Here is a 25,386-nt window from a genome sequence, read left to right on the forward strand (position 1 = left end):
CCCACATTTTCCTGGACTTCTTTGAAACCAGTTCTGCTTCTTTGGGTCCTTTGTTTTATTTCTCAGCCTTCACCTTTCTTTGCACATTAATGAATGCAATGTGTGTATTTCCAATTGTCTATGGTTACTTGCATATGGGTGTATTTTCTTATTTTAACATAATATATCTGTATCTAAACTCATGATCATCAAATGATGTATACACACTGGCTTTTCTGTGTCTATCAATTACATAACTAAACAATAGGATCAAAGTTATTAAGTGACCTTTCCTTCCCATGTCACTTAAGACTTCTAAACGATATTCTTTCTTGCCTTTTAACCTTCCTGCAAAAGGTAATGCAGATATTTACCAAATTATAGTTCACAGAACTTAAATATCCATCACTTTAAGGTGACAGGAATAAGAATAGTGGTAAATTCTTAAATTTTTTGTTATATCTTTAATATACTTATTTATGCTAACTAAAGACTTTATTTCAAATAAAAATTAGCAACAAAAAAATTGAGAGCTATTCCCCTGGGTGAGAAGGAATGAGGGCAAGAAATTTCCCACGGGTAGGCCTTGAGGAGTCACGATAATTCCCTTCCTGGTCCCTGAGCTGGACAACCTCAGCAAGTGCAGGGCCTTAGACCAGAGTCCACCTACCAAGGTGGGCTTCAGGCTGGGGTCGGTCCTGGGAGTGGACAGAGTTGGGCAGCACGGGCAAAGGCCAACAACAGGTTCAAGCCCCAAGTATCAAGATCCTATATTGCCCCCATTCCTAGGACCCAGAACAGATTAAGAAGACAGCTAGCAGGTAGATATCCTCAGACTCTGTCCAGAAAAGGCCTCAGAGTCCCTCACCTTTATCACTTTGTTCTCTGGAGGACAGTAAGTCCTGGAGACTTTTAGGTGGTAGCACTGCCATGGGTGAGAGGTAGGGAAACCCCACCAAGTCCGGGCACTCACAGCTGATTCTCACATCCCCCCATCCCGGGAAGTTCTACATTAGCAGAGGCGGGTTACCTGCCTCAGGTTGTCCTGCATCTCGGAAGTGGCCTTGTTGACAGACGTGGTCCCTCCAGAGGAGAGGCCGCTCAGGGGCAGGCACATCTGCTCCAAAAGCACCTCCCGCTGAAGAGGTGCTGGTGTCTCGGGAAGCAGCTGAGCAAAGCCCAGAGGGGTGTCTGTCCGTCGTACCGTGGAGACCTTCCTCACAACCCTCCAATGAAGGCACCGCCTGACTCAGGAACGCAAACACCCTCCGTTCTTCCTCAGGGAGGGTCCTGCTCTTCGTGCCGACGCCGCAGCGCCGCGCTCCAGCCACGGAGAACGCGAAGTGAACCGCGCGGATGGACATGCGCACAGCCTCCACGCCGCGCAGCGTGCCCCGCGGCGCCTTAAAGGCGCCGGCGATGTCGCCCGGTGAACCCCGGGGTCGGCTTGGCCGGGCACTGCGAGGAAGTGCTGGGGCCTGGGTCAGCTGCAGGCTCTTCAGGTGCTGCCAGAAAATCCCGCGCCTTTGCTGCAGCGTGGGAAGGTCAAAGGAGACCTGTCGTTCGAGTGGGCCCGGCTTCAGCGGAGCGTTGTCCACAGTGTCGGCGCGGCTGGGCGACGCCGGGATGGCGACGACGTGGCTAAGGGTTGGTGGTGCCCATTCCACCCATTTCCACCTGGAGCCGGCTGGGCGTCTGCCCCTCCTCGGTGCTGGAGAAGCCCGACGTGGCTAGCGGTGGAGTGCTTCATGTTTTCCGCACGGATTTCCTCAGCGCGGGGCTCTGCGCGGAAGCCGCCCTCCACAGACTCTGGGCGGGTCCCTGCAGGAAGGACACCAGGGCCTCCGCCACTGCCGGCTCGGCCCGCGGTGTCTCCGCAGGGCCGGGAGCGAACAACGGGCGCGCCCCTCTATCAGAACTCGTTCACTGAACTGGAGGAATGGCGCTCTCTGCTCTCCACAGAATCTTCGACTTCCGGTTTGGCTTCGCCCCTTGAAGCTGGGTCCTTTTCCCATCTGTGTGCTGTCTTCAGCCGCGAAAGGAGCAATTTTAATCTGATTAAAAGCACTGAATCTTCCTTACTTTGCTGTCCTTCCAGCCAGAAGGAAGACATACCACAGGTGGTCAAACCCACTGCTGTCATCCTCAAGGCAGAGAGGAGAAGGCATTTCCAAAAAAGCCCTTACGCTTATAGGAAATTGGGATCCTGACCTTGCCTGCCTTACTCAGCTCTTGTTTAGCTGTTGCAAGCTTAATCTGAAATGTGTTGGTATTTGCAAACTGCATTCCGTGTATCAGGGCCATCTGAGGCCCTCCGAACACCACGGTTCTGCGGTGCAGGTAAGCCAAAACCACCTGACCCTCTGCATTCCGCCCTCGGCCAGCATCTCGGAGCAAAGGCGGTCCAGGAAATGATATACCTCTTTTGGTGCTGAACGATTCCAGCAGGCTCATAAGGACAGCGATGACAAGGTGAGCAGATGTTCCTGTTACAGCTCATCTTTCCTATCCTTGAGGTTTCTCTCCTCTTCCTCATCCTCAGGTATCCTCCCTGGATTTATCATTGTCCTTAGTCCTCTGCTTCGTACTTGAGGTGTTAAAACAGTAAGTACCACCTAGAAGTTTATTGAGTCTGATTGCATTCTGGACTAGCTGTTTTTTTCAACAACAATCCGCTGATCCCTTCAAAGGCAGGGGTTAGCAGCTGAAACTGCAAGCACCGTAGGCTCGGCCTTCAGCCTGTATGAGGCTGGCCTGAGGTCTGTGGACAAAATTTAGCCACCTCCTCCTGGCCCGATGAAGAGGCCTAGGTTCCCACCCAAGCCGGCCCTAAAGCCACCCAGAATCCAGCCCAAGCCCTGGCATAGGGACTTTATTTTCTTTCCTAGTTGAAGTGCTTTTTATTTTTAGATCAGTGAAAAATATTTAATATAAAACTCTTTTAAAAATGAAAATAATAATGAAAAAATAAAATCATGTTCAACATGATTCACTAGATTATGACAATCCAGTTAGAAGAGGTAAGAATAATTCTTGAGCTTGAAAAAAGGTCAAAAGAAATGACCTAATCTGAAAATCAAACACAGACTCAAACACAGAAGTAAAAAGTGAAAAAAGAGAGAGAGAGAGGAGGAAATAACAGTCTGTGACCTTTGTGATAGTATCAGTCTAACATATGTCTCTTAAATGCAGAATGAGAGGACTGAAAGAATGGGGCAGAAACACAATTGAAAAATTAACACCAGTAATTCTTAGAATTTGGGGAAAAGCATAAATTTATAGAGCAAAGAAGCTCAGTGAACTACTGAGAAGATAAGTAAAAAGAAAACCACATAGTCAAAGTACAGACAGCCAGAGGCTAAGGAAAAATCTTGAAATCACTACAGAAAAATGACACATTGCACATAGAGGAATAATGATATGAAGAACAGTCTCATTAAAAATGGTAGGGAGACAGGGAAATCAGGATATAGGCAAGGACATAGCCTTAAAAAATGAAAGTGAAAGGAACACATATATACAATAAGTGAGAAACTTAAATTATAACATAAAACTACATAATTAAGATAGTGTGCTATTGGGATGAAAATAGGAAGAAAATCAGTGGAATAGACTAAAGAATTCAGCAATAGACAAACACAAGTTTATTTAATTTTTGGCAAAGGTGCCGAAGCATTTCAATGGGGAGATAAAGTCTTTTAAGCAAATGATTGTGCAACAACTGGATACACATAAAGAATAATTAAACCTTAATTCCACCTCTAATAGCACACAAAAATATTAGATTGAGATGGAGCAAAACTTAAATGTAAAAGTTACAATTCTAAAAGTTTGGGAAAAAGCAACAGTGCATTCTTTATGCAACCTGAGATAGGCAAAGATTTCTTAGAATATAGAAAGGAATAATAAGAAAGAGAAAACATAATAAACTTGACTTCATTAAAATCAGACTTTATCTAAATAGGGAAATTAATAAAATGCACAAGCAGTATTTGTAACTGACAAAAGGCCTGTATAAAAAAATATGTAACATACTCTTACAACTCAACAATAAAGAGAATCTAACAAAAATGGACAGAAAACTTGGATACTTCACAAATAAAGATGTACAAGTTTCCAATAAACATGAGGAAAAAGTTCAATGTTACTCATAAGGAAAACTTTAAAGTCAAATTTATATACATTCCCTAGAATGGCTAAACTTTAGAAATTTGTTAACACTAAATGTGTTACCAAGTCCAAACTTGTTCTGCTCGCCACATGACAGGCCAGTAAATCAGGAGATGAGATGCTGAGGCAAGGAGTAGTGGCTTGATTTGGAAAGCTGACAGACCGAGAAGATGGCAGACTAATGTCCTGGAGAACCATCTTCCCCAAGACAGAAATCAGGCTCTTTTTACACTAAAAAGGTGAAGGAGTATCCTTGGTTATTGCAAACTTCTTGGTGTAGGAATTCTTCGCTCTTGAAATCCTTGTTCTTGTACAGGGTCAGATCATTGTGTCCCTGTAAACCTCCAACAAAACAAACCTTATTTTCTGTTCTGCAACTTGTTATCTTTATATGAATGGAAAAGTGTTAATATCCTTAAAGGTCAGAGCCTTGAGCATAGGCTGTCCTGTATATTTCAGGCTATAGGCAACATTCTTTTACGAAAGTTACAGAACCAGCAAGACTAAGCCTAGGAAACAGAGCACAGGGTTAGAGCTAAAGGAGCAGATCTAATATGGAGTCAGATTTGTTCTTTTCTATTACAAAATGTTGATCAGGATTCGGAACTCTCTGATACATTCTGCGAGAACGTAAATAATACACCCTATTTTAAGAAAAGAAGTTTGGTCATCTATTATAAAGGCAATTATCTGACCCTGAAATTCTACACTAGATATTTACCCATGATCGATGAAGTTCAAGTCTACAAATAGTATTATGAAAGGATGTTCAGAGCTGCTTTATACAGGAATCAAAAACTAGAAGTGAACCTAGTGCCTATTCAAAGGAAAATGCACAAATATTTTGTGATAAATTCATCTAACAGAAATGATACTCATTAATAAAAATAACAAACTAATAATGCATATAAAAAGTAGATGCATCTCATAAATGTTGGCAAATGAACCGACTACAAAATATTATATACTGTATGATTCTATTTATAATATTCTAGAACAAGCAAAACCAGCCATAATGAAAAAAAAAAGTAACATTGTTTACCTCTGTAGAGGTGAAGGTATTGATGAAAAACAGTGACATGTTAACTTTCTGAGGTGATGGAAATGTTCTGTCTTAGCAGTATATGCATTTGTCAAAACTCATTAAATTATACATTTAAGCTTTGCTCAGTTCACTCTAATTAAATTTTACTTCAAAGAAACAGAAAAGGAAGGCAACAAATATTTAACTCTAGTTAGTAGGTTTCTTTTTTGTTGTTGTTTAGTGGTGTAGGTTACCAATTTTGAAACTATCTTCTGTGTTTGCTAAGCTTGAGCAAATGTGTAAATATATTGAAGTTAATGAAGACCAGACTTTTCGCTGTTTTAAAAGAAAGTTAAAAATATTAAAAAGAAAAAAATCTAGACAGTGTCTTGAAGTGTTGGTTAGAATTAAAGACATCAATAAGAGCTCACCAGTTTAATAGATACAAAAATACGCATACATCCAAGTTCTGTTCACTGGGAAGGCATAGACGCTATGAAAATACCTGATGCCCAATTTTTTTTTTTTAAGAACTGTTGTCCATAAAAAAAAGAACAAGAAATGTAGCTGATAATAGGGCTGAGCCAGAAAAAGTAATCTTGGTCGGCAGATTACATTATTACATGAAAGCCTTTATCTTTGGTGGGTTCTGGATTGACAAAAGGAGAGAGGGTGAACAGATGCTTTCAGACACCAGTGGCCATCTGCTGAGCCCTGAGCAGCCTCCTGACAGAGGCGTAATCTGCAGAGCACTGACTCATAAAACACCCATTTTATGAATGAAATCATTTTAGTGGTCTCAAAGGCTATCACTTTCTCATTCTCTGTCAGTACTAAAATTAATGTGGAAATAAAAGTAAACAAAGCATCTTTCCTTATTGTGTTTCCAAAAATTTATTGACTTGTTTAAACATCGAACTCTAGTGCAAACAAACATGGTTTTATTATAATTGCATTTCAATCTTGATAGAAAACAGCAACCTTTCATCAAATAGTTTTTCCTCTTTAAGCTTATGCAGACAGGCTTAAAACTGAACTCTTCTGCTCTTCAGGTAGAAGACCTACTTTTAAAATTTTATAGAGGTAATTTTCTCCTCTAATGCCGCATACTAACAATTTCAGTTACGAATGTCACATACTAAACTCTACATTGGTCTGCTAAGGCTTATCTAACAAAATACCGCAGACTGTATGGCTTAAACAAAGAAATGTATTTTCTCACAATTCTGGAGGCTAGAAGTCCATGATCAAAGTTGGTCGGTTTCCTTTGAGGACTAAACAGGAAGGGTTTGTTCCAGGTCCCTCTCCTTGGCTTATAGATGGAGCCTTCTCACTATGTCTTCACACAGTTGTCTTTATGTGCATGCACGTGTTCTGCATCCATAAATTCCTTCAAGCCTCTGTCTCACGTGACTTACTGTCCTTAGCCTGGACTTCCCTTTGTCCTCATCACGTCACTGCTTAGGCAGAATATGGGACCACCTTCTTTACTCTCTCCTCTTTTACACATTTAACCCTTTACCATTTAATGAACTCCTATTGTGAGTTTGACGTAGTGTTAATTACTGGAGAGATAATAAATAAAATATAAATTTATCCTTATAATATATAGTTGGGAAATGACCTCAGTTTGTGTTTGTATATGTATGCATCATATGGTATTGTACTGAGTGAGAAAACTGGTTTAGCTTTAGATGTGTTTAATTTGAGGAGATTGGGGTTGCCAAGGAGGAAATTGTATAGAAAATGAAAAACTGGCCACAAAGTTGCAGTTCATCAGCCTATAGGTAGTGGTTGAAGTAATGTAAAGATCTTAAAAGATTTCCCCAACACTTCTGAGGAGGAAGATGAGAAAGGGCCAAGGATGGAATCTGAGTGGCCAGGCACTGGACAGAAATATAGCAGAGGCTGTTTCTCTTTAGGATTTCAAAACTTTTTATATTTTACAAAATTTCAAAAGAAAAATTAATTTCTAGTGTTTGGCCAAAATTTAACAGCTTAGAACATGTTTCCTTTTTCTGAAGATCAGATGTGTACAGGTAAAAGCTTGTATAGAATACATTCATTCTAATGCTTTGGTATCAAATACATACTTCAAACTCTTGTCATTTTACCTGTTACCTTTATCCTCTTCCCAAGTCTTGTAACTACTGAGTCCCAGCATCCCTTCTCAAGTTTAAATTATCTCCGTAGCTTTTCCTTTCATCCTCTAATTCTGGACATTTTATGCAGGCTGCTTTCCTCACATCTCAGAAGCCTCCATCACTGATGTATTCACTTGGGAATCTAGCTTCTGTCTCCAAACTAAACTGAATCTTATTGCTGGTCCCCAAAACAAGCATCCAGGCAGGTTTTTTTCTTTTTTTTCCCAGCTTTTTTCAGATATAATTGACATATAACATTATGTAAGATGTACATTGTGATGATTTGATACACATGTATATTGCAAAATGTTTACCATAGTAAAGTCTTAGAAGTCCTGGTAAACCATCCTTTATCTCACATAAGTACCATTTTGTCATCGTCTTTGTTATGGTGAGGCCATTAAAGCACTACTTTCATAGCAACTTTCAGGTAGACAATATAGTATTGTTAACTATAGTCATCATGTTTTACCTTAGGTCTCCAGAACTTATTTATCTTATAACTGAAAATTTATACCAAATCTATTTCTCCAACCCCTTAGCCTGAGCAGCCACCATTCTGCTCTCTGTTTCTATGTTTACAGTGATTTTATGTTCTACATATAAGTGAGATAATACTGTATGTATCTCTTTTTGACAGTTTTCTTATAATGGATCTTAAGACAAATCATCAGGGGAAAACAACAATATAAACAATTAAGATATGGAGCAATGGTAAAGATTAGAGTTCTTAAATCAACCATTCTTGAACTTAAATCTCTGCCTTCCATTTGAGATAGTAAAATGAAGATAATTCTGGCTTCATATTTTTGAGAGTAGGTTTCTCACATTTCTCCCACCCTCAGCCTTCTCCCACTATTCAGGCAAAGTAAAGGAGTCTTGAAAACTTTGCTCACTATATCCATTATGTCTGAAAAGAAAACTGAAATTAACTCTGGTGATACAGATTATACAGAATGAGAAGTATCTCTCTCTCTCTTTATTTAACAGGAAAGAAAATAGTTTAATTTCTCTCCCAAGTATTGCCTCATATCCTACCTTCAAATGGTGCACGATTTATTTTCTTTGGTCGAGTTTTCTTCTCAAGAAAACATTTTAGGTGAGGTGAGATATGGGTGTGCAATGAGGTACAATAACTAAATATATCTCAAATAGACCTTTGAAGGAGAGATCTTAGTGTGATCAAAGGAATAGCATTTCTTTAATCAATTAAAGATTAGATATAATAGAAACAATCCTCTTTCCTATTTAGATTGAAGCATGTATGAAGAAAAAGTGATTGGACATTTCTTCATATAAAAAATAGTTACTTTAACTATTGAAAACATAAATGCAGTCAACTAGCAACTGATTATTCTTTTCCACATTACGTGAATTCTAGCCATGAACCAGTCAGGCTCAAACTCTTCTTAACTATCAATGATATATCACTAATCCCAAGAAACCAGGGGTACCTGTGTGTGTACACACCCACATACAACAACTCCATGGATAAGAATAAACAAATGAAAACCTCAAAGCCTATATCTACTGAATCAGTAGTAATATGTCTACATACAGTTTTATCTTTTTCCCTTTTTTTTTTTGAGACTAGACCCACTTTATTCCTGACACCAAAATAAAGTGAGATAAATTAAAGATTTACATACAAATAATGAAATAAATTTACTTCATATATTTCTGTATTGTTTGAATTCTTCTAGCAAGCACATTAAAAAGATTTTGAATATGGTAAACTATACATAACATAAAATTTACCATTTTAACCATTTCAAGTGTACATTTCAGTGGTGATAAGTACATTCACCTTGTTTTGCAACTATCACCACCATCCATCTCCAGAATTTTTTATATTCTGCAATTGAAACTCTGTACCCATTAAATAGTTCCCCATTCTCCTCTCCCCCGATTCTCCTTTCTGTCTCTATAAGTTTGACTAATCTAGGTAATTCATGCAAGTAATATCATATAATATTTGTCCTTCTGTGGTTTATTTGATTTAGCATTACTATCTTCAAGGTCCAACCATGTGTCAGAATGCATGTGTCAGAATTTCCTTCCTTTTTAAGGACAAATAGTATTCCATTATGGTTTGTTTATCCATTCATCTATTGATAGATATGTGGGTTATTTCTACTTTTGGCTATTGTGAATAATGCCACTGTGAATGTAGGTGTACAAATGAGAAGAGACACCAGAGAGCTCCTCCCTTTCAACCCCACCTGATGTCATCCATGTCTATAAGCCAGGAAGAGAGCTCTCACCAGAAACCAAATTGGCCAGAAACTTGGTCATGGATTTCTAGCCTTCAAGAACTGTGAGGAAATAAATGTCTATAGTTTAAGCCACATGGTTTTGATCTTATTGCACTCATTATTCTATGATGAAAGTTTGTGTAAATTTTCACTAGAATTGGGTTTTTTTTTAATCTTTAAAAAGGAGTAATTTTAGTTAAATGCTTCTTTAATTAATAGTATCTGAAAGCTTTTAAAGCACTGTTCACTTATCTCTTTCTCAACAAGACAAAACAAAGCCTAATCACTCTGCTGGTGTAAAAAATAGTTTCTTAGGCATAAATGATACAGAGGAAATCCCTCTTAATGATTGCATTTGTGTTGTTCTTTAGCTTTACTCTACCTTATTTTCATCTTGAACTAGCTTCTAAAATCTACCATTTGGCGTGTGAAAGCCTCTGAATTAAGTTCTTTAGGGCAGCAAGCCTGCTCACTTTCTCCTAAGGGAAATGAAGCATGTAGCTATTAAAGGATGATGGCTTTTATTTATTTTTTCTGAAATAAATGCATTTCCTGGTGTGGATGGGAGAACTTAGTCCTTTCAGAAATTGGCTGAACAAATTAAATCAGAATTTTGTTCTTGCCACCTCCTTGATTTCTCCAATCCTTCTCAACTTTTTCTTAATGAATGTTGTCCTTTGAGCCATAATTCATCTGCTACAGAACATGCAGTTTCAAGTGAGGGTAGTAATTTCCTAAGGGGACTTGACTCTCAGGAGAATTTCAACAAAAAACTAATTTTAAACTTAATGTTTGTTATAAATCACACCTAAGAAACCAAGGGGAGTTTTCCTCTTAAATGCTATTGAAACCAAACTAAGCTAAACTGAAGAGAAATTTAATGGTTGAAAAGCATGGATGGGACTCAGAAGAAAACATTTTGTGTTTATTTTGTTCTATTCTGTGATCATTTATGAAGCATTTAATTTCAATCTCTTAATATGTAACTTACCAATATCTGTAACTTACAAATACTGTATCAGGAGAACATAAGGAGCTGCTGTCCTCTTCAGAGTGCTACCAATAGGTGCAATAATGCTTATTAATTCAAAAAAGAAAAAAAAAATTCCAGGAAGTCCTTTCAGATATTTCAAGATGAAGTAAAAAGCATTAGGCATTTTTTGATGAACCAGCACAATTTTTTTTATAACCTGAAATGGGAAATTCCAGTCATTCATGAAGCCAAAGAGAAGACAGGATCCTCCCCTAGAAACACATTTGTAATTAAATCACTTAGGATTAGTACTCCATCTCCTTTTCCCTCCTACAGACATTCCTTTTTTAGATCTTTCATCACATATCTTTACTAGAAGGAAATAATGAGGCTGGACAAATGAGTATACCAATACTTAATCATTCATAATTTTTCTAATCTAGTAAAATTTCTCTTCAAAAGATCAGCTGAAGGATAGCGCATCATGATAGGAAGCATTTTAAAGCCTGTATTTTATGTAGCATTAGAATAATGATGTAGTACAAAACCTCCAGAATTTAAGCACAGCTAGTATAAACCTCCTTCTTCCTTTAATTAAAAACAACATACACTGATAGCTGATATTTTCACACGTACAGATGCAAATCAGATGGTTCTAGCCCTTAGAAAAAATTTGACATTTGCTGCAATGAATAAGTGCTACTTTAAAATAAACATATTGTTTATTACTAGTTACTCATTTCTGTGTTTTCATATTTATACTTAATATGGGAAGCTGAACCTGTAGATAGACTGTTTCTGAGGACCAGCAGACTCAGATTTACATTAATTAATTATATGTCTCTGGGAATGTTGCTTAGTCTTTCTAAAACTTATTTCCCAATATGTAAAGTTTGTACAATTCTAATGGACATTTCCTATGATTGCCCTAAGGATTACATAAGAAAATTATGTGTGTGTATGTGTGTGTGTGTGTGTGTGTGTGTGTGTGTGCGCGCGTATATATATATATTTATATTTCTTCTATCTTTTTAGCCCCTACCCTCATTATGTACACTCCCCACCCCCTGCCTCTGGCAACCACTAGTCTGTTGACAGATGACGAATGAGGTCTGTAGAAGATACTAGGTGTAGGTTTCCATCATAGCCATTTTGTGAACTTTAGAAGTTTTCAATATTGTAAAGGATTATAAAAGAGAGTCATTTAAAAAAACACTTTCACCCATGTGGGCAATGCCTTATTTGATGCTCAGGTGTAAATCCTAATTAAACTCATCATGGTAATATGGTAACAAGGCATATGTGCAGCAGCATAAATCTGGCAATGACGGCAAAAAGCAAATCCTCTGGTAAATTCTAGGAATGTTTTCCTTATTCTCAAAAAAGTGAATCTCTTCCTACTCCAAATATTGTCTTATTTGATTGTGACATCTGGAAATGGGGAAGTCATCTTGGAGGAAAAATAAAGAAATTATAATGAAATCAAAGTGCAAAAGTTAAAATAACCAACTCTGGAATAATTCTACCTTTGTACATTTTACTATGGGAGATCGTTTTGGCCTTAAATTTTAATTATTTTGAGTGGAATTTATCTTATTTTCAGTGGAAAGTAATTCCGTCCATTCATCAATTGGTACCATTAGCTGAGGAGAAAAGGGGGCTAACCTCAGTATTTGAGGTTTGGAGGCTGGTAGTTTAATTTACCTGGTGTAATGAATTTAAAAAAAAATTATGTCTGTCTAAGAACAGAAACTATGTAATTGTCAAGCTGTAGCTTTAGTGAAAGAGAAAAGTCAAAATCTAGATGTCAGTGTTTGTTGGCCAATACCTGCCAAGGACCTGTATTTTATGAAAGTAAACTTTAGTATTTATGACTAAAACAATTTCCAAATCTTTGGTAAATAAAATATTTTATCTATTAACTAATTTTCTTTATCTTGATTGAATTTACTATCATAAAATGCTATGATAATTTTGTGGTCAAACATCTGCCACTTAGTATATATATATATAGCTTTAAAAATACCTATAGACTTTTGTTTGTAACAATTAGGATTAATTAAGTACGCAGCCTCATACTAAAAACAACTAAAGAATGGTAGCTAACATATGGTTAACTTAATCAATCAATTGGAAAGGAAGTGTACAATACTTAAAAGCTAAAACCTAATTGAAAGAGAGATCCAGAGAGGTCAACAGAACACTGGAAGTTTCTTTTGCCTTGAAACATTTGATAAACCTTACTAACTTTTAGGCCATTATGGATGAAGCCCACAGCCTAATTAAATGTGAAGAAGCTCATAAGGGACCCTTTGCCCCATTAAACTGAGATTCAAGAAGAGTCAATCCTTACTGTAACGGTTAACTGTAACTATAATTATCCAATCTCAGTGCCAAAGTACATAGGAAAAGTGCCTATGTAAACCTTGGCTCTCAGGAAGGGAAAGTTTTTTTCATTAGATTTCATAACCACAAGTCAACATCACACCAGGTTTGCATACCAAATTCACACTATCTGGATATCAGGCAATCTCAGGTGTACAATTTGTTTGAGGTGGTATTGCTCCCATATAAAATGTCAGAAACTGGAGCAATTTATTTCCAGGGTAAAATACCTTCCACTCTGGCTTCAAATTTTTCCTCAAACAAGGCTCAAAAAAAAAAAAAGAGCTCATAGTGTAAACAAATCATAAAATATCCAAGAAAACAATAAGCCCCATGCAAGTATCACCTGGATATATATTGATAATTGATGCTCATTACTTTGGTTGTTTGTCTAAAATCTTCAATGTATCATCTTTCCTAGATATCTTTGCTAAAAGTTTCCAGTTCAGTCTCACAAATAAACATACCTATGTGTGAAAGGAGGAGAACAGTAAGAAGCAAATCTAACAGATGATACTGCTGTAGGGTAGTTGTACTGGTGGAGGTGCAAGTCTACGACTCAGTCATTTGGTCACCCAGTCAGTGGAGGGCATGAGCTGCAACATCCCTCCTCTTCCCACAGCTTCTGCATGTCATCTTGAATCATCCTTGTCAGGGTTTCAGACAGGTGAGATCATTGGCTAAAGGTGCTAGTAATTGCTATATTTCTGGATTTTCTGGAAGCCGTTGGCAGTATCACTGGGGTTTAGTCTACCAGCCTTTCCAAGTTAGCCTTTACTCTGCTAATCTAATCTCTTTCTGCTCAAGACATCTCTTTTTCTACTAGACCCTGAATGATATACAAGGTAGGAAGCAAACAAAAAACAAAAGAAACAGAAGTTACATTCGGAAGTTAAAATCCCTGAGGCGGAGTATAAAATGAACATTTTGAACAATGTTTACAAAAGTAGAGATAAGATTTAAAAATATGATTAAAGAGTAACAGACTATATTAATGACTGAATTGACCTGAACAAGAACTGATTACAACTTTTAGAAGTTAAAAAAAATGAAAATATTGTTTTTGAAAATAGGAATTTGATGAACAGTGTGAAGAATAAACAGACCTGAAGAGGGAAATAATGAATTTGGAATACAATTGGACATTAACAAAATAAAAAAAATTTAATATGAAAAAGGGTAAAGAATATGGAGAATTAGTGAGAAGATCCAATATATATTTAAGGTGGTTTAAGAATAACAGAGAAAAAAAAGGTGAATATTTGAAGAAATAATAGGTGACAGTTTTCCAAAAATGATGAAATCTACAGATTCAGGAAATTCTGTGAATCATAAGCTATATTTACACACACACACACACACACAGAGAAACCCAGAGGAGATCGCATTTATATTGTTAAGAATTCAAAGAGGTACTACCAAAGATATGGAAAAGATTTGTAGAATATCCAGAAATGAAAAACAGCTCACCTGAAAGCAGATTAGACTCCTCAATAACTGCCCAAAATTGATTAAATCATGTATGTAATGAGTTGAGAAAAACTATTAGGCAACTTATCATCACTTACAGAATACGTGTGTGTGTGTGTGTGTTTGTGTATGCCTGTGTATTTGTTTGTATGTGATTAGAATAGCAATTGGCAAAACTACCAATAGAAATGAAAATATCTTTTTGTTATTTTAAATTTGTTAAATATGGCTGTCAGTGATGAATAGTTCAAGCAGACAAAAATTCAAAAATGATACAGAAAATATAAAAACTGAAATACCAGAATTAACCTGATACATGAAAAATGATTTGGCACAGTGAAAAATACATATTCTTTTTCAAACAAGTGACCTCATGATGGACTGATCAATAAAGGAAAAACAAAATTCAAAATATTAACAACATACTTCAGCTACAACACACTTACGTTAGAAATCAGTAATAAAGAGATTGCCAGAAAAAATCCAGATATTTGAGCATGAAGAAACAAAAATAATGGATCAAAGGGAAAAATGTAATGGAGATTTTAAAATGATTAAAGTGAAAGATAAGGATGATGCTATTTAAAGAAACTTGTATACAGTTAAATTGTACTTAAAAGTGTATGTATATGTATAATAAAATATATGCAAGTTAGCATATAAAATAAACAAAAGCTTAGATTATTGAAATAGAAAAGAAAAATGTAATAGTGAATGTCAAAATTGCCAAAAAAAATCTTCACTGACAATTACTAAAATAACCAAATATTTGGGAAAGATTAAGGGAAAAAATAAGGGATCTCCAATAAATGAAAATGGAAAAAAATGTTTTTTTGCAAATTAAATATAAAATAAAAATGTATTAACTAAAGTTTATTTCAGAGGAAAATTTGCATTTCTCAATAATTTACTAAAAATGGTTCAAAAAGAAAAACTTACTAATCTTACAATAATTTATTAAATTGAAGCAATATTCTAGTATCTTACAACAAATTAACAGGCCCAGATTTTGTTTCCAGTGAATTCTACCAGCTTTATAAGGAACATGTAATTTAAAGCTTACTAAAACTATTCTAGGACCTTTATCTTATTTTATGAGAAGTACAACCTTAACCCAAAGACTGCTGAAGACATAGCCCAATGGAAAATTTTATGCTAATTTCATTCATGGTTATGAATATAAAAATCTTAAATAATACACTCGTGGTATGAATCATGAATCTGGAAATAAAATTGGATTCATTTCAGGAATGCAAGATTGATTTAACATTATAAAATTAAATAATGTAATTCACTAGCATGTTAGCAGAAAAATAATTCATATGTTCACTTATTAGGCACAGAAAATATATTTTCACAAAATTTCAATCCACCTGTGATTAAAATTTAATCTAGTTATTAAACAGTATTCCCACAGCTTGATACTCTTATCAGAATAATTATGTTGTATAATAGATTAAAAAATAATAAGTTTATTTTTCACTCACTTGACAGTTTAGGGTGTATTCACATTGTTGACCAGCTGTCCCTTAGTGACCTCAGAGGTCAGTTGCTTTATTTCTCATTGTGTGATACTTAAATAAGATGCCTGTACAATATGTTATTCAAAATGGGATATCTTTGAGAGTGACTGGGGAAACTGTTGGTCATTCTTTTAGAATGCCAGGTTCAAGTCATTATTGTCCGAGACAAACTAGGGTAGGTGATCCTCCAAGAGGATCCTTCTCTGGTCATAATTTCTGTCTTTAGGATGGATCATAAAGCGTGAAAGAACAGAAAGATTTTACCTGATAAATTTTAATGAGTAATCTTGAAATTATATGCATCATTTTAAACAGCTTCATTTGCTATAATTTGTCACACAACCTATGAAACTGCAGGGTTGACTAGAAAATTTGGTCAAAATTTTTGCTTAAAATAGGAGAGCATAGATTTTCATCAACAGTTAGTGGTCTTTGCCAGACACAGTATGTCTAAAAAAATCTGGAGCAAGTATTATACTTAATCATAAAATATTTTTTTAAAATGATCCCTCAAGACCAAGAGCAAAGCAAGGATACACAATCTTATTTAATATTGTTTTGGAAATGCAACCCAGAGATAAATCTTTGTATGAACGATTGAAAAAGTATTCAAAGTGTTACTATTTACAGATAATATGGTGGTTTTTATAGTAACCCCTAAAATATTATATACAAATTATTATATCTAGAGAGTGTAACATGGGTTCTGGATACAAAATTAATATTAAAATACATATTTTTACGTATTTTAATGTTATTTTTGTATCTGGAACCCATGTTAAACTTTGCAGCAACATGGATGGACCTGTAGAATGTCATTCTAAGTGAAATAAGCCAGAAAGAGAAAGAAAAACACCATATGCTATCACTTATATGTGGAATCCAAAAAAAAAAAAAAAAGAAATGAACTTATTTACAAAACAGAAACAGACTCGTAGACATAGAAAACAGACTTATGGTTACCAGTGGAGGAAGGGGATGGGAAGGGATAAATTGGGAGTTTGAGATTTGCACATACTAACTGCTGTATATAAAATAGATAAGCAACAAGCAACAAGCACAGGGAACTATATTTAATATATTGTAGTAACTTATGGTGGAGAATAATATGAAACAGATATATGTATGTTCATGTATAACTGAAACATTATGCTGTACACCAGAAATTGACACACTGTAAACTGACTATACTACAATAAAAAAATTTATATATACAAAAATTACATATCTGCACTCCAACAATGAATAAACATTATTAAAAATCACATGAACTGTTGGCTACAACAGCATTAATAATATGAATAAACCTAACAAAAGCTGTATAAGACCAGGATGGAAAATATTACAAAGTTTTATTAAAATATATTAAATAAGATCTCAATAAATTGAGATGTATTAACACATTATCGATTAGAACACTTTATGCTAAGATATCAATTCTTAAGAAATTGTCCAATATATTTATTGCAATACACATTAAATATAATCTATAATAAATAAAGTCAAACTAAAATCTGCAAAGAATTTCTTTTGGCAATCTGAATCATACACACACACACACACACACACACACACACACACATATAACTGCACATGGAAGAGTAAAGAGCCCAATATAACTAAGATACTATTTACTTTTAGTAAAGTATTTCACAGATAACATTTTAGTAAATTATGCATGGATATGTTTTTATTATGCTGTATATTTTATTTTTTCTTCCCAGTATTTTAGAGAAGAAGATGCCAGCTGGTTTAATGGATAATAAACTTAGACCACATGTATAGATAGATAGGTCAAATATGCATGCTCAAACTTTTGCATGAGAATTCTGCAAGTGGCTCGACCAGTAAACAGTCAAGGATCCAAATTGATAGTTTTCACCTGTAGAGAGTAAAAATGCAAACAGGCTTCTCTCTTTCACAAATCTTTATCTTAACTCATGTTCTATTGTGTTACAGACTTGTATATCAAACTCATATCTCTGCATAGAATTTGTATGGGTACTTAAATTTCTTTAAAATTTTAATATATTATGTATGTATCTTCACTTCTCATCACACAAGGTCTGATTCAACCAGCTGTCAAAGTAGACACTTGGATGTCACCCTGAAATCTTTCTATTCCTTCTCCCATTCTCCCATCTCTCCTACTGTGTAAAAATCAAACACTGCCAGAAAATAGATTGGACAGTAAAATATTTTGTCTTTCTAGCTGCCATTTTAAAATCCCCACTCACTGGTTCAGGCTATTATAATTTCATAATGATTACTGAGACCCTGATTTGACTTCAATGTTGTGTCCCTTTAATCAGTACTTCTCACTGCGTATGGAGTACAGTTTCTAAATCAGAGTTGATGAGGTCACTCCCCTTCTTTAAATTTTCTAATGCTCCAAGTGCTCAAGAAATGTATAAATCCAATTATATAGACAGATGAGGGTAGATTAGGCTGTAGTATCAAATAAATTCCCCAAAAGTATGCAATGACTTGGTGACAGAAGATGTTAAATTTCTTGCCTGTGCATCAGCCACATGGATATTGCTAAGTTTTCAGACAGATCCTTGCCGTATACAATGATACAGGGACCCACATTCTTTCTATCTTCTGGCTCTTTATAATCTACTTCAAGCCATCAGAAAAAAAATCATAAGCAACATAATAAGGCACTACTACTTTCTAAAAGCCTAGAAATGATACTATGGCCTGGAAATCAATTCCATGGTAACATCTTAAGTGCAGAGGAGCCTGAAAAATGAAGTCAGGCTATGTGCTCAGGAGAAAAGAAGAACATGGATTTTGGTAACCACTTAGTTTTAACGGTTTTATGATCTGGTCCTCTGGTCCTGCAGGCTTACAATGTCTCTTGCTGCTTCCTGGCTCCTTCCAAGTCTGTTCTCTGTCCATGATAAATTACTGTAATCCCATACATTCTTTTTCCTCAGTACTTAAAAATATGTTGGCATTTTCTTATTTAGTTTAACTTTCCATCCCAGACCCATTGTTAGGAGCTGAGTTGTGTCTCGAAAAAAATCGTATTTTTAGTCGCAAACCCAGTATGTCAGAATATAACCAAATTTGGAGATAATCTATTTAAAGAGGTGATTAAGTTAAAATGAGGCTATTAAGAGTGGGAGCTAATCCGGTGTGACTAGTATCCTTCTTAGAAGAGGAAGAGATACTCGGGATGCCTGTACAGAGAAAGGCCGTGTGATGACACATTGAGAAGGTGGCCAAGGAGAGGTCTCAAAAGAAACGAAACCATAGCTTTAGCTAACACCTCTGTCACATTTATGGTTTTCTCTATGGACTGATAGAGATGTGATAGATGAGTGTATGGGCCAGCCTAATCAAGTGTGGGTTGAGACAGGTCCAATGGAAAGAAAATAAGAAATCGATATGAAATTCAGACATCTTATTCCATGAAAGGGAGAGGACTTTATTTCAAGACAGCCAGATGACCTAATGCATAAACGCTGATGAATAAAAACTAATTGTTTCTACAAACTTTGAACATACACATGGTTAGTTGATTCATTAGTACATTACCCAATACTGATGCGTAGTTTTTGCAAAGTATAATTACTGTCTTGGGGAGGGGCACCTTAAGAGCCCTGCACTATGCTTTGAAATAACATGCTTGTATTTTGCCTGAGCAGGCATAAATTATAAACACGAATTTACTAGGACTAGTAATTTAAATGTTGTATCCATTAATGTTATTTAGGAGGCTTGGTGAATAAGAGCTCACAAATTTGTCCCTCTTGTCACCAGAGTTCTCTTAGTTTGCTGAGTAAACAAGATCTTTGAAATTTTGGTTGTGAATATTTCTATGCTACTATATTCTGTGGCTTAGAACACAGATAATTTTTTCCTGCCTGCTCTCTTAAGCAGATAAATGCATGATCTCAAAAGTTATTAGCATATCAGTGTCTAATTGACTGTAATAAAAAATGAAAAATCCTAATAACATTCCTATATGTCATTCCCATAGACCTCAATTATTCAGAAGTTTCATAATGCCACTGCTGCCTAGTAGAGTATAACCCATTAAATATGCAACTGGACTAAAATATAAAAGTTTCTCAAATGCTCATAGGATGAAATCATGGTGGTGTTTTAAAATTTAATGTTGCTTAACCTGAAACACAATGAATTCCTCTGCCCGGATATAAAGTTTATGGTGTGAAAGTCGAAATTAATCCGCAGTGTTTTGTAAAACTGGTCACATCAAATTTTTTATTTTTCTTTTTTTTGTTCAACTTTTGATTTCTGTTCTAAATATGGAGTTTGCTCTATCAAAGTTTTAACGTTTGAAAAGAAGAAAGGACATTTAATAAATTATTGTGGATGTTATTCACCTAAATCACAGGTAAATAAGATCAAGAAAAATTAAATAGGGAGAAAGTAATGAAGTTTTTGTATATTTTAAACTCTATCTAACATCTATCTTTGTATCTATTGAAGAGCAAAGAACCAAGAGGAAACCTGACACATTAAAAAAAAACTTAAGAACTTAAAAGGTATTTCTTCATAAGCTTTATAAAAAATAAACATATTAATTACTACATGTTAGGTGACATTCAGCAAATTTATTAACTAACAAATATGTTAGGTAACTTTTATCATTTTAAAATAAGCTACATTTTTGTCATATGTGATTAATATTTTATAATTTTTATTAAAATAAAAGTATAAAATTAAAAGAAAGTATAGACTATTTTGACAATAAATGTGAATATACAGATGAGGAAATATTCAAGTCTACCCTTTGTAGCAATCAAAATCTGTAATTTAAAAAATATGTGAGAAAAATATTATGATATATGTCCACAGGACTTTAACAAGACTATAGATAATTTGCATTCTAAATATTATTCTTGCAGAACAGTATTTCCAAAATGAGCTTAAACCAAGAACATTATTTATCATATTCAAAATCCATTCCTTACTTAAAAACACTTTATCATTTTTAGAATTTATAGCATATTTCATACAGCTACTTTCCCTCCTCCATCTTTTTATAGATATGGACATTTTGAAAAACATTCTGAGGACAATTATGCAGATGATTAATTGCTCTGGGCAATAAGTCATAGGAAAGTTAGATTTTTCTATTTTTCTCTTTCTTTCTTTTCTAATTTCTGTCTTTCTTTCTTGTCTTTCATTTTCTTTTCATTTTGTTTTCTTTTCATTTTCTTCTTTCTTTCTTTTTCTTTTTCTTTTCTTAAATACAGCCTGGAAGCATAGATAAGGGGGTGAGAGAGGAAGAGAAGGGTAATCTATTCAGGATTTGGGAGAGATTTTCTAATTTAAGATGTTCAAAGATAAATTTTCTTCTTTCAGATGTGGTGAATTGTATAATCAACTGAGGATGTTTTAAAATAGGCTAGGACAATAGTTGTTGCTGGTTTATGCTGAGAGGATTAAGTCATAAGATAATTCAACTTAGATTTTGATAACCTCAGTCTTCATTTTCTGCCTTCTTAGAAAGCAATGTTGTAAAACAAGAAAAGCCACAATTGCAGTCTCCTCTCTTGGGTGGAGAAGCGATAACTACAACTTTCAAATAACCTGGTCTATGTGTTCCTTTCAAAAATCAGTACTCTTTGTATGCATTTCTACTTGTTTCACTCTATTAATATATCTTTACTTATATGGTATCGAAGAGAAAAATTAAAAGTCATGTCAATGCCCCAGTGGCTCTCATGCCTTTCTGCGCACATGCACACATGCAAACCCACCCACCCACCCACACACACATGCACACATACTCACACTCCCTAAAATTTAGTGTGTGAAAGATATTTTATTCTATGCCTTTTGGGTTAAATGGAGCAAATCAAAGGGATTGAAGTAATAATTAACCTCCAGTTAAACTACTTTTTCTTATGGAACGTGTGGAAGAAATCCACTTGATTCTGCTTTCAAAGAAGCAGTCATATAGAACATTTCTTTATTATTCTAGGAGTTGAGACATTTCAAAACGATGAGTAATTCATAGAACCTGTTGGTAAAATGTGTAAGCTTCAAAAACACAGTCTCCCCCATATATGCACATATATGCACACACTCTTTTACTATGCTAAAAAACCGAAATGTCCATCAACAGATGATTGGATAAAGAAGATGTGATACATATATACAATGGAATACTACTCAGCCATAAGAGAATAAAATAATGCCATTTGTAGCAATATGGGTGGACCTGAAGATTGTTATTCTAAGTGAAGTTGGCCGGAAAGAGAAAGAAAAATGCCATATGACATCATTTATATGAGGAACCTAAAAAATGATAACAATAATAATGACACAAATGAACTAACTATTATTTTGATTTCTTGAATATGTGTAAGCACATCCCACATTCTGTTGATTCTTATTTTGTAGTTGGCTTTATTCCTTTGATAATTATGTAAGTTTAAAAAGCTAAAGATCTAATCTGTTCTTAGAAACAATAATTAGTACATATATGTAAACCAAAAAAATGTGCAGTATACTGTATATATGTATTTATATGCAATGTAATGTGTATGTGCTGTTGAAATGCAATAATTCTACCTAACAAAACTGAAAAAAGAGAAAAAAAACACTACTCTATTAGGTTTCCTTTATTTTTAAATCTTTTGGGTTTCCTGTATCTACTTCAAATAGTTAGCATCTATATGTTTACTTGCAATATTACTAAATGAAGTTACGAAGTTATGTCAGTGAAGCAACTGTGTCAAATGATTATTTGATATCTTATGTAAAGTAAGTATATAAATAAAAGAACGTTATTTAAAATAAAGGCTTATTTATTTATTTAAACAATTGTACAGTCATTGAATCTTTTAAGTTCTGAAAATAAAATTCAAATGGGAGAATCAGGGCCATTTCCAGATTAAAAAATAAGTTTGTAGTAGAGGACAAATTTACAGTTTTTTAAAAAATTTAAGTACAAACATTTTAAAAGATGATTTGAAAGCTATCCTTTAAAAAAGTTGTGATGACAAACCAAAATTTTCTTTGTAATTTTCAATGTAAGTATATCTTACCATATTTTAAATTCTTCCCCCTTTTTTTCCAAATTAATATCCCATACCTTCAAAAAGAAAAAAAAAGCATTTGTATTTGTAGCAAAGCTTACATATTCTTTGTAAAGGGAAAAATATTTGAAGAAAATATATTAGTTTATTCATTATAATTTCTGTTGACTGTTTCAAAGTAAAACTTTTTAAAATTTAGAAGAGTTTTAGATTTACAGAAGAGTTGCAAAGGAATGGAGTGTTCACATACCCCACAGCCATATTCGCCTTACTGTTAATACTTTGTTAATATGGTATGTTTGTCATACTGTACCAGTATTGACACATAATTATTGACTAAAGTACATATTTTATTCAGATTTCCTTAGTTTTGTTTAATGTTCTTTTTCTGTTTCAGAATCCTATCCAGGACTACATTATGTTTATTCATTATGTTTCAGACTTCCCTCGTTTTTGATGACCTGGACAGTTTTGAAGAATACTGATCAGGTAGTTTTTAGACTGCTCCTTAATTGAAACATTTTTGGAAATGTTGCCATGAATGGGTATTGAATTTTTCAAATACCTTCTCTGTGTCAATGAATATGATGATATAATTTTTTCCTTTAACCTGTTGCTATGGTAGATTATACTTATAGCTTGAATTTTGAAACAGCCTTATATACTTAGAATAAATCCCACCTGGTCTTGGTGAATCATTTTATACTTTGTGGAATTTTTTTGAGGATTTTTGTGTGAATTTTCTGAAAGAGTTTGGTCTGTAATCTTCTTTCTTATAATATGTGAATCTGGTTTTGTTATCTGGGTTATTCTGGCATCACAGGATGAGTAAGAATTGATCCTCTTGCTTTTTTATTTTCTTGAAAAGATTTTGGAAAATGAACATTATTTCTTCCTTAAATACTTAATGGAATTTTGTGAAATCATCTGAGTTTGGTGCTTTCTACTTGGAAGATTTTCAGTTATAGATAGAATTTTCTTTTAGGTGACGAGCTATTGATGTGATCTATTTCTCATTTTGTGAATTTTGGTAAATGTGATATTGGTCAGTCCTATCTAAATCTTCAAATTTGTATGCATGCATTTATCTATTATTTCCCTTATTAACCTTTTAATGTCCATATATTAGTAGTGATAAACCATTTTTTACTTCTGATATTTGTAATTCATAATTTCTGTTCTATTGATGTTTTACTAAAAATAAGCTTTTGGTTTCTTAAATTTCTCTGTTTTTTTTTTCTCAGTTTTGTAGAGGTCTGTTCTAATTTTATTGTTTTGTTTTTTAATTCTTGGTTTAGGCTTAATTTGCTCTTCTTTCTCAAGATTTCTAATGCTGAACTTAAATTGTTGTTTTTATATATTTCTTCCTTTCTAATACATGTATTTATTTAAAAGTGTGCCATTTAATCTGCAGATATTTGTGTTTCCGTTTATCTCCCATATATTGATTTCTAGTTCAGTTTCATTGTTATCTAAGCACTTAATTTGTATGATTTCTATTATTTTAAATTTGTAGCATCAGGGTTTTAATTTGACAAGGAGTTGGACTGTATATATTGGGTTATAGTTATAGTTCCTTGAGGCTTCACATTTTCCTGGTGTCCTTAATTTTGTCTTTCTTCCCATTTGGACCTCCCTAAGTATTCCTATGCAGAAATAGTATGTATCTGTAATCTTCCATTATTACACTGAAATTTTGCTGGTGTTGATAAAAGTATGAGTGGATGACAGACTTCCATAATCTTCTGAATAAATCTGTCTTTTCATGGACCTGGATCTCAGGCCTGTAACCTTCACAAGGGTTTCTACAGTAGTGTAGCTTTTTATTCACGGTTCCTTTTCCCTTTCCTAACTAAAACGTTCCCATTCTGTTTACATGAAGCTGTGTTGGCTGTTTTGTTTTCCCTTTCTTCCTGTTAGGTGGGACAGAAGAGCTTGAGGATAATGGAGTGGAATGAAACTCCCTGTCTCCCAGCTAGCTAAGGCCCTGACAAAGTCTTTTCTGCTCAAGAGTAAACTTTTGATGTGGAGAATGACATGGAAATATTTCATAACGATACTCTTTGCTCTCTTTGTCAGAGCTATGAAGGGATCTTTCTCTAATCCTTACTGTGAGAATGGGGTGGGGTTCCTGGAGGGGAAGCCCAGGAAGCTGTGGGCCCTTCTAAAACTGTAACTCCCTCCAGTTTCCCTTTCATCCTTGTCCACACTTACCTTGCAGAAATTCATCACAGTTACCATTTAAGTGTTCCCCCTAGTTTATGGCTCCAGTGGCGTCTGCTCCAGGCAGCATATCTAAGTTGCTGTATGTCTGGATGCACCTGTTCTCCAAATTTCAGGACAGCAGTTTGTTCTCTGACCTTAGTCCTCTGATAGGTCCAAGAAAGGTCATTGATTTTCAGTTTGCCCAGAATTTTTTCTTAACATAAGGGCAGGGC

At 34.8% G+C, this 25,386-nt stretch overlaps 1 protein-coding gene and 1 pseudogene across 1 annotated transcript; both read left to right on the forward strand.

The window, feature by feature from the left end:
* The first annotated feature begins 1,341 nt into the window (after positions 1 to 1,341).
* LOC140695742 (uncharacterized) lies at positions 1,342 to 23,643 on the forward strand. Its single transcript, XM_072958936.1, has 3 exons — positions 1,342 to 1,434; positions 1,482 to 2,451; positions 23,346 to 23,643. The coding sequence occupies exons 1-2, from the start codon at positions 1,342 to 1,344 to the stop codon at positions 2,187 to 2,189; spliced, it is 801 nt and encodes a 266-aa protein (XP_072815037.1). The 3' UTR covers positions 2,190 to 2,451; positions 23,346 to 23,643.
* The window catches only part of LOC102546017 (large ribosomal subunit protein eL8 pseudogene), a 78,227-nt pseudogene continuing 55,081 nt past the window's right edge, over positions 2,241 to 25,386 (forward strand).

This window comes from Vicugna pacos, chromosome 3 (genome assembly GCF_048564905.1).
Source record: "Vicugna pacos chromosome 3, VicPac4, whole genome shotgun sequence".
In the NCBI taxonomy this organism is placed as follows: Eukaryota; Metazoa; Chordata; class Mammalia; order Artiodactyla; family Camelidae; genus Vicugna; species Vicugna pacos.

Bases quoted from the DNA above. Each gene is read 5' to 3' on its own strand.
- LOC140695742 (XM_072958936.1), top strand. From the start codon at position 1,342: ATGCGCACAGCCTCCACGCCGCGCAGCGTGCCCCGCGGCGCCTTAAAG. The intron at 1,435-1,481 runs GCACTGCGAGGA...CAGGCTCTTCAG, and splicing joins CCCGGGGTCGGCTTGGCCGG to GTGCTGCCAGAAAATCCCGC.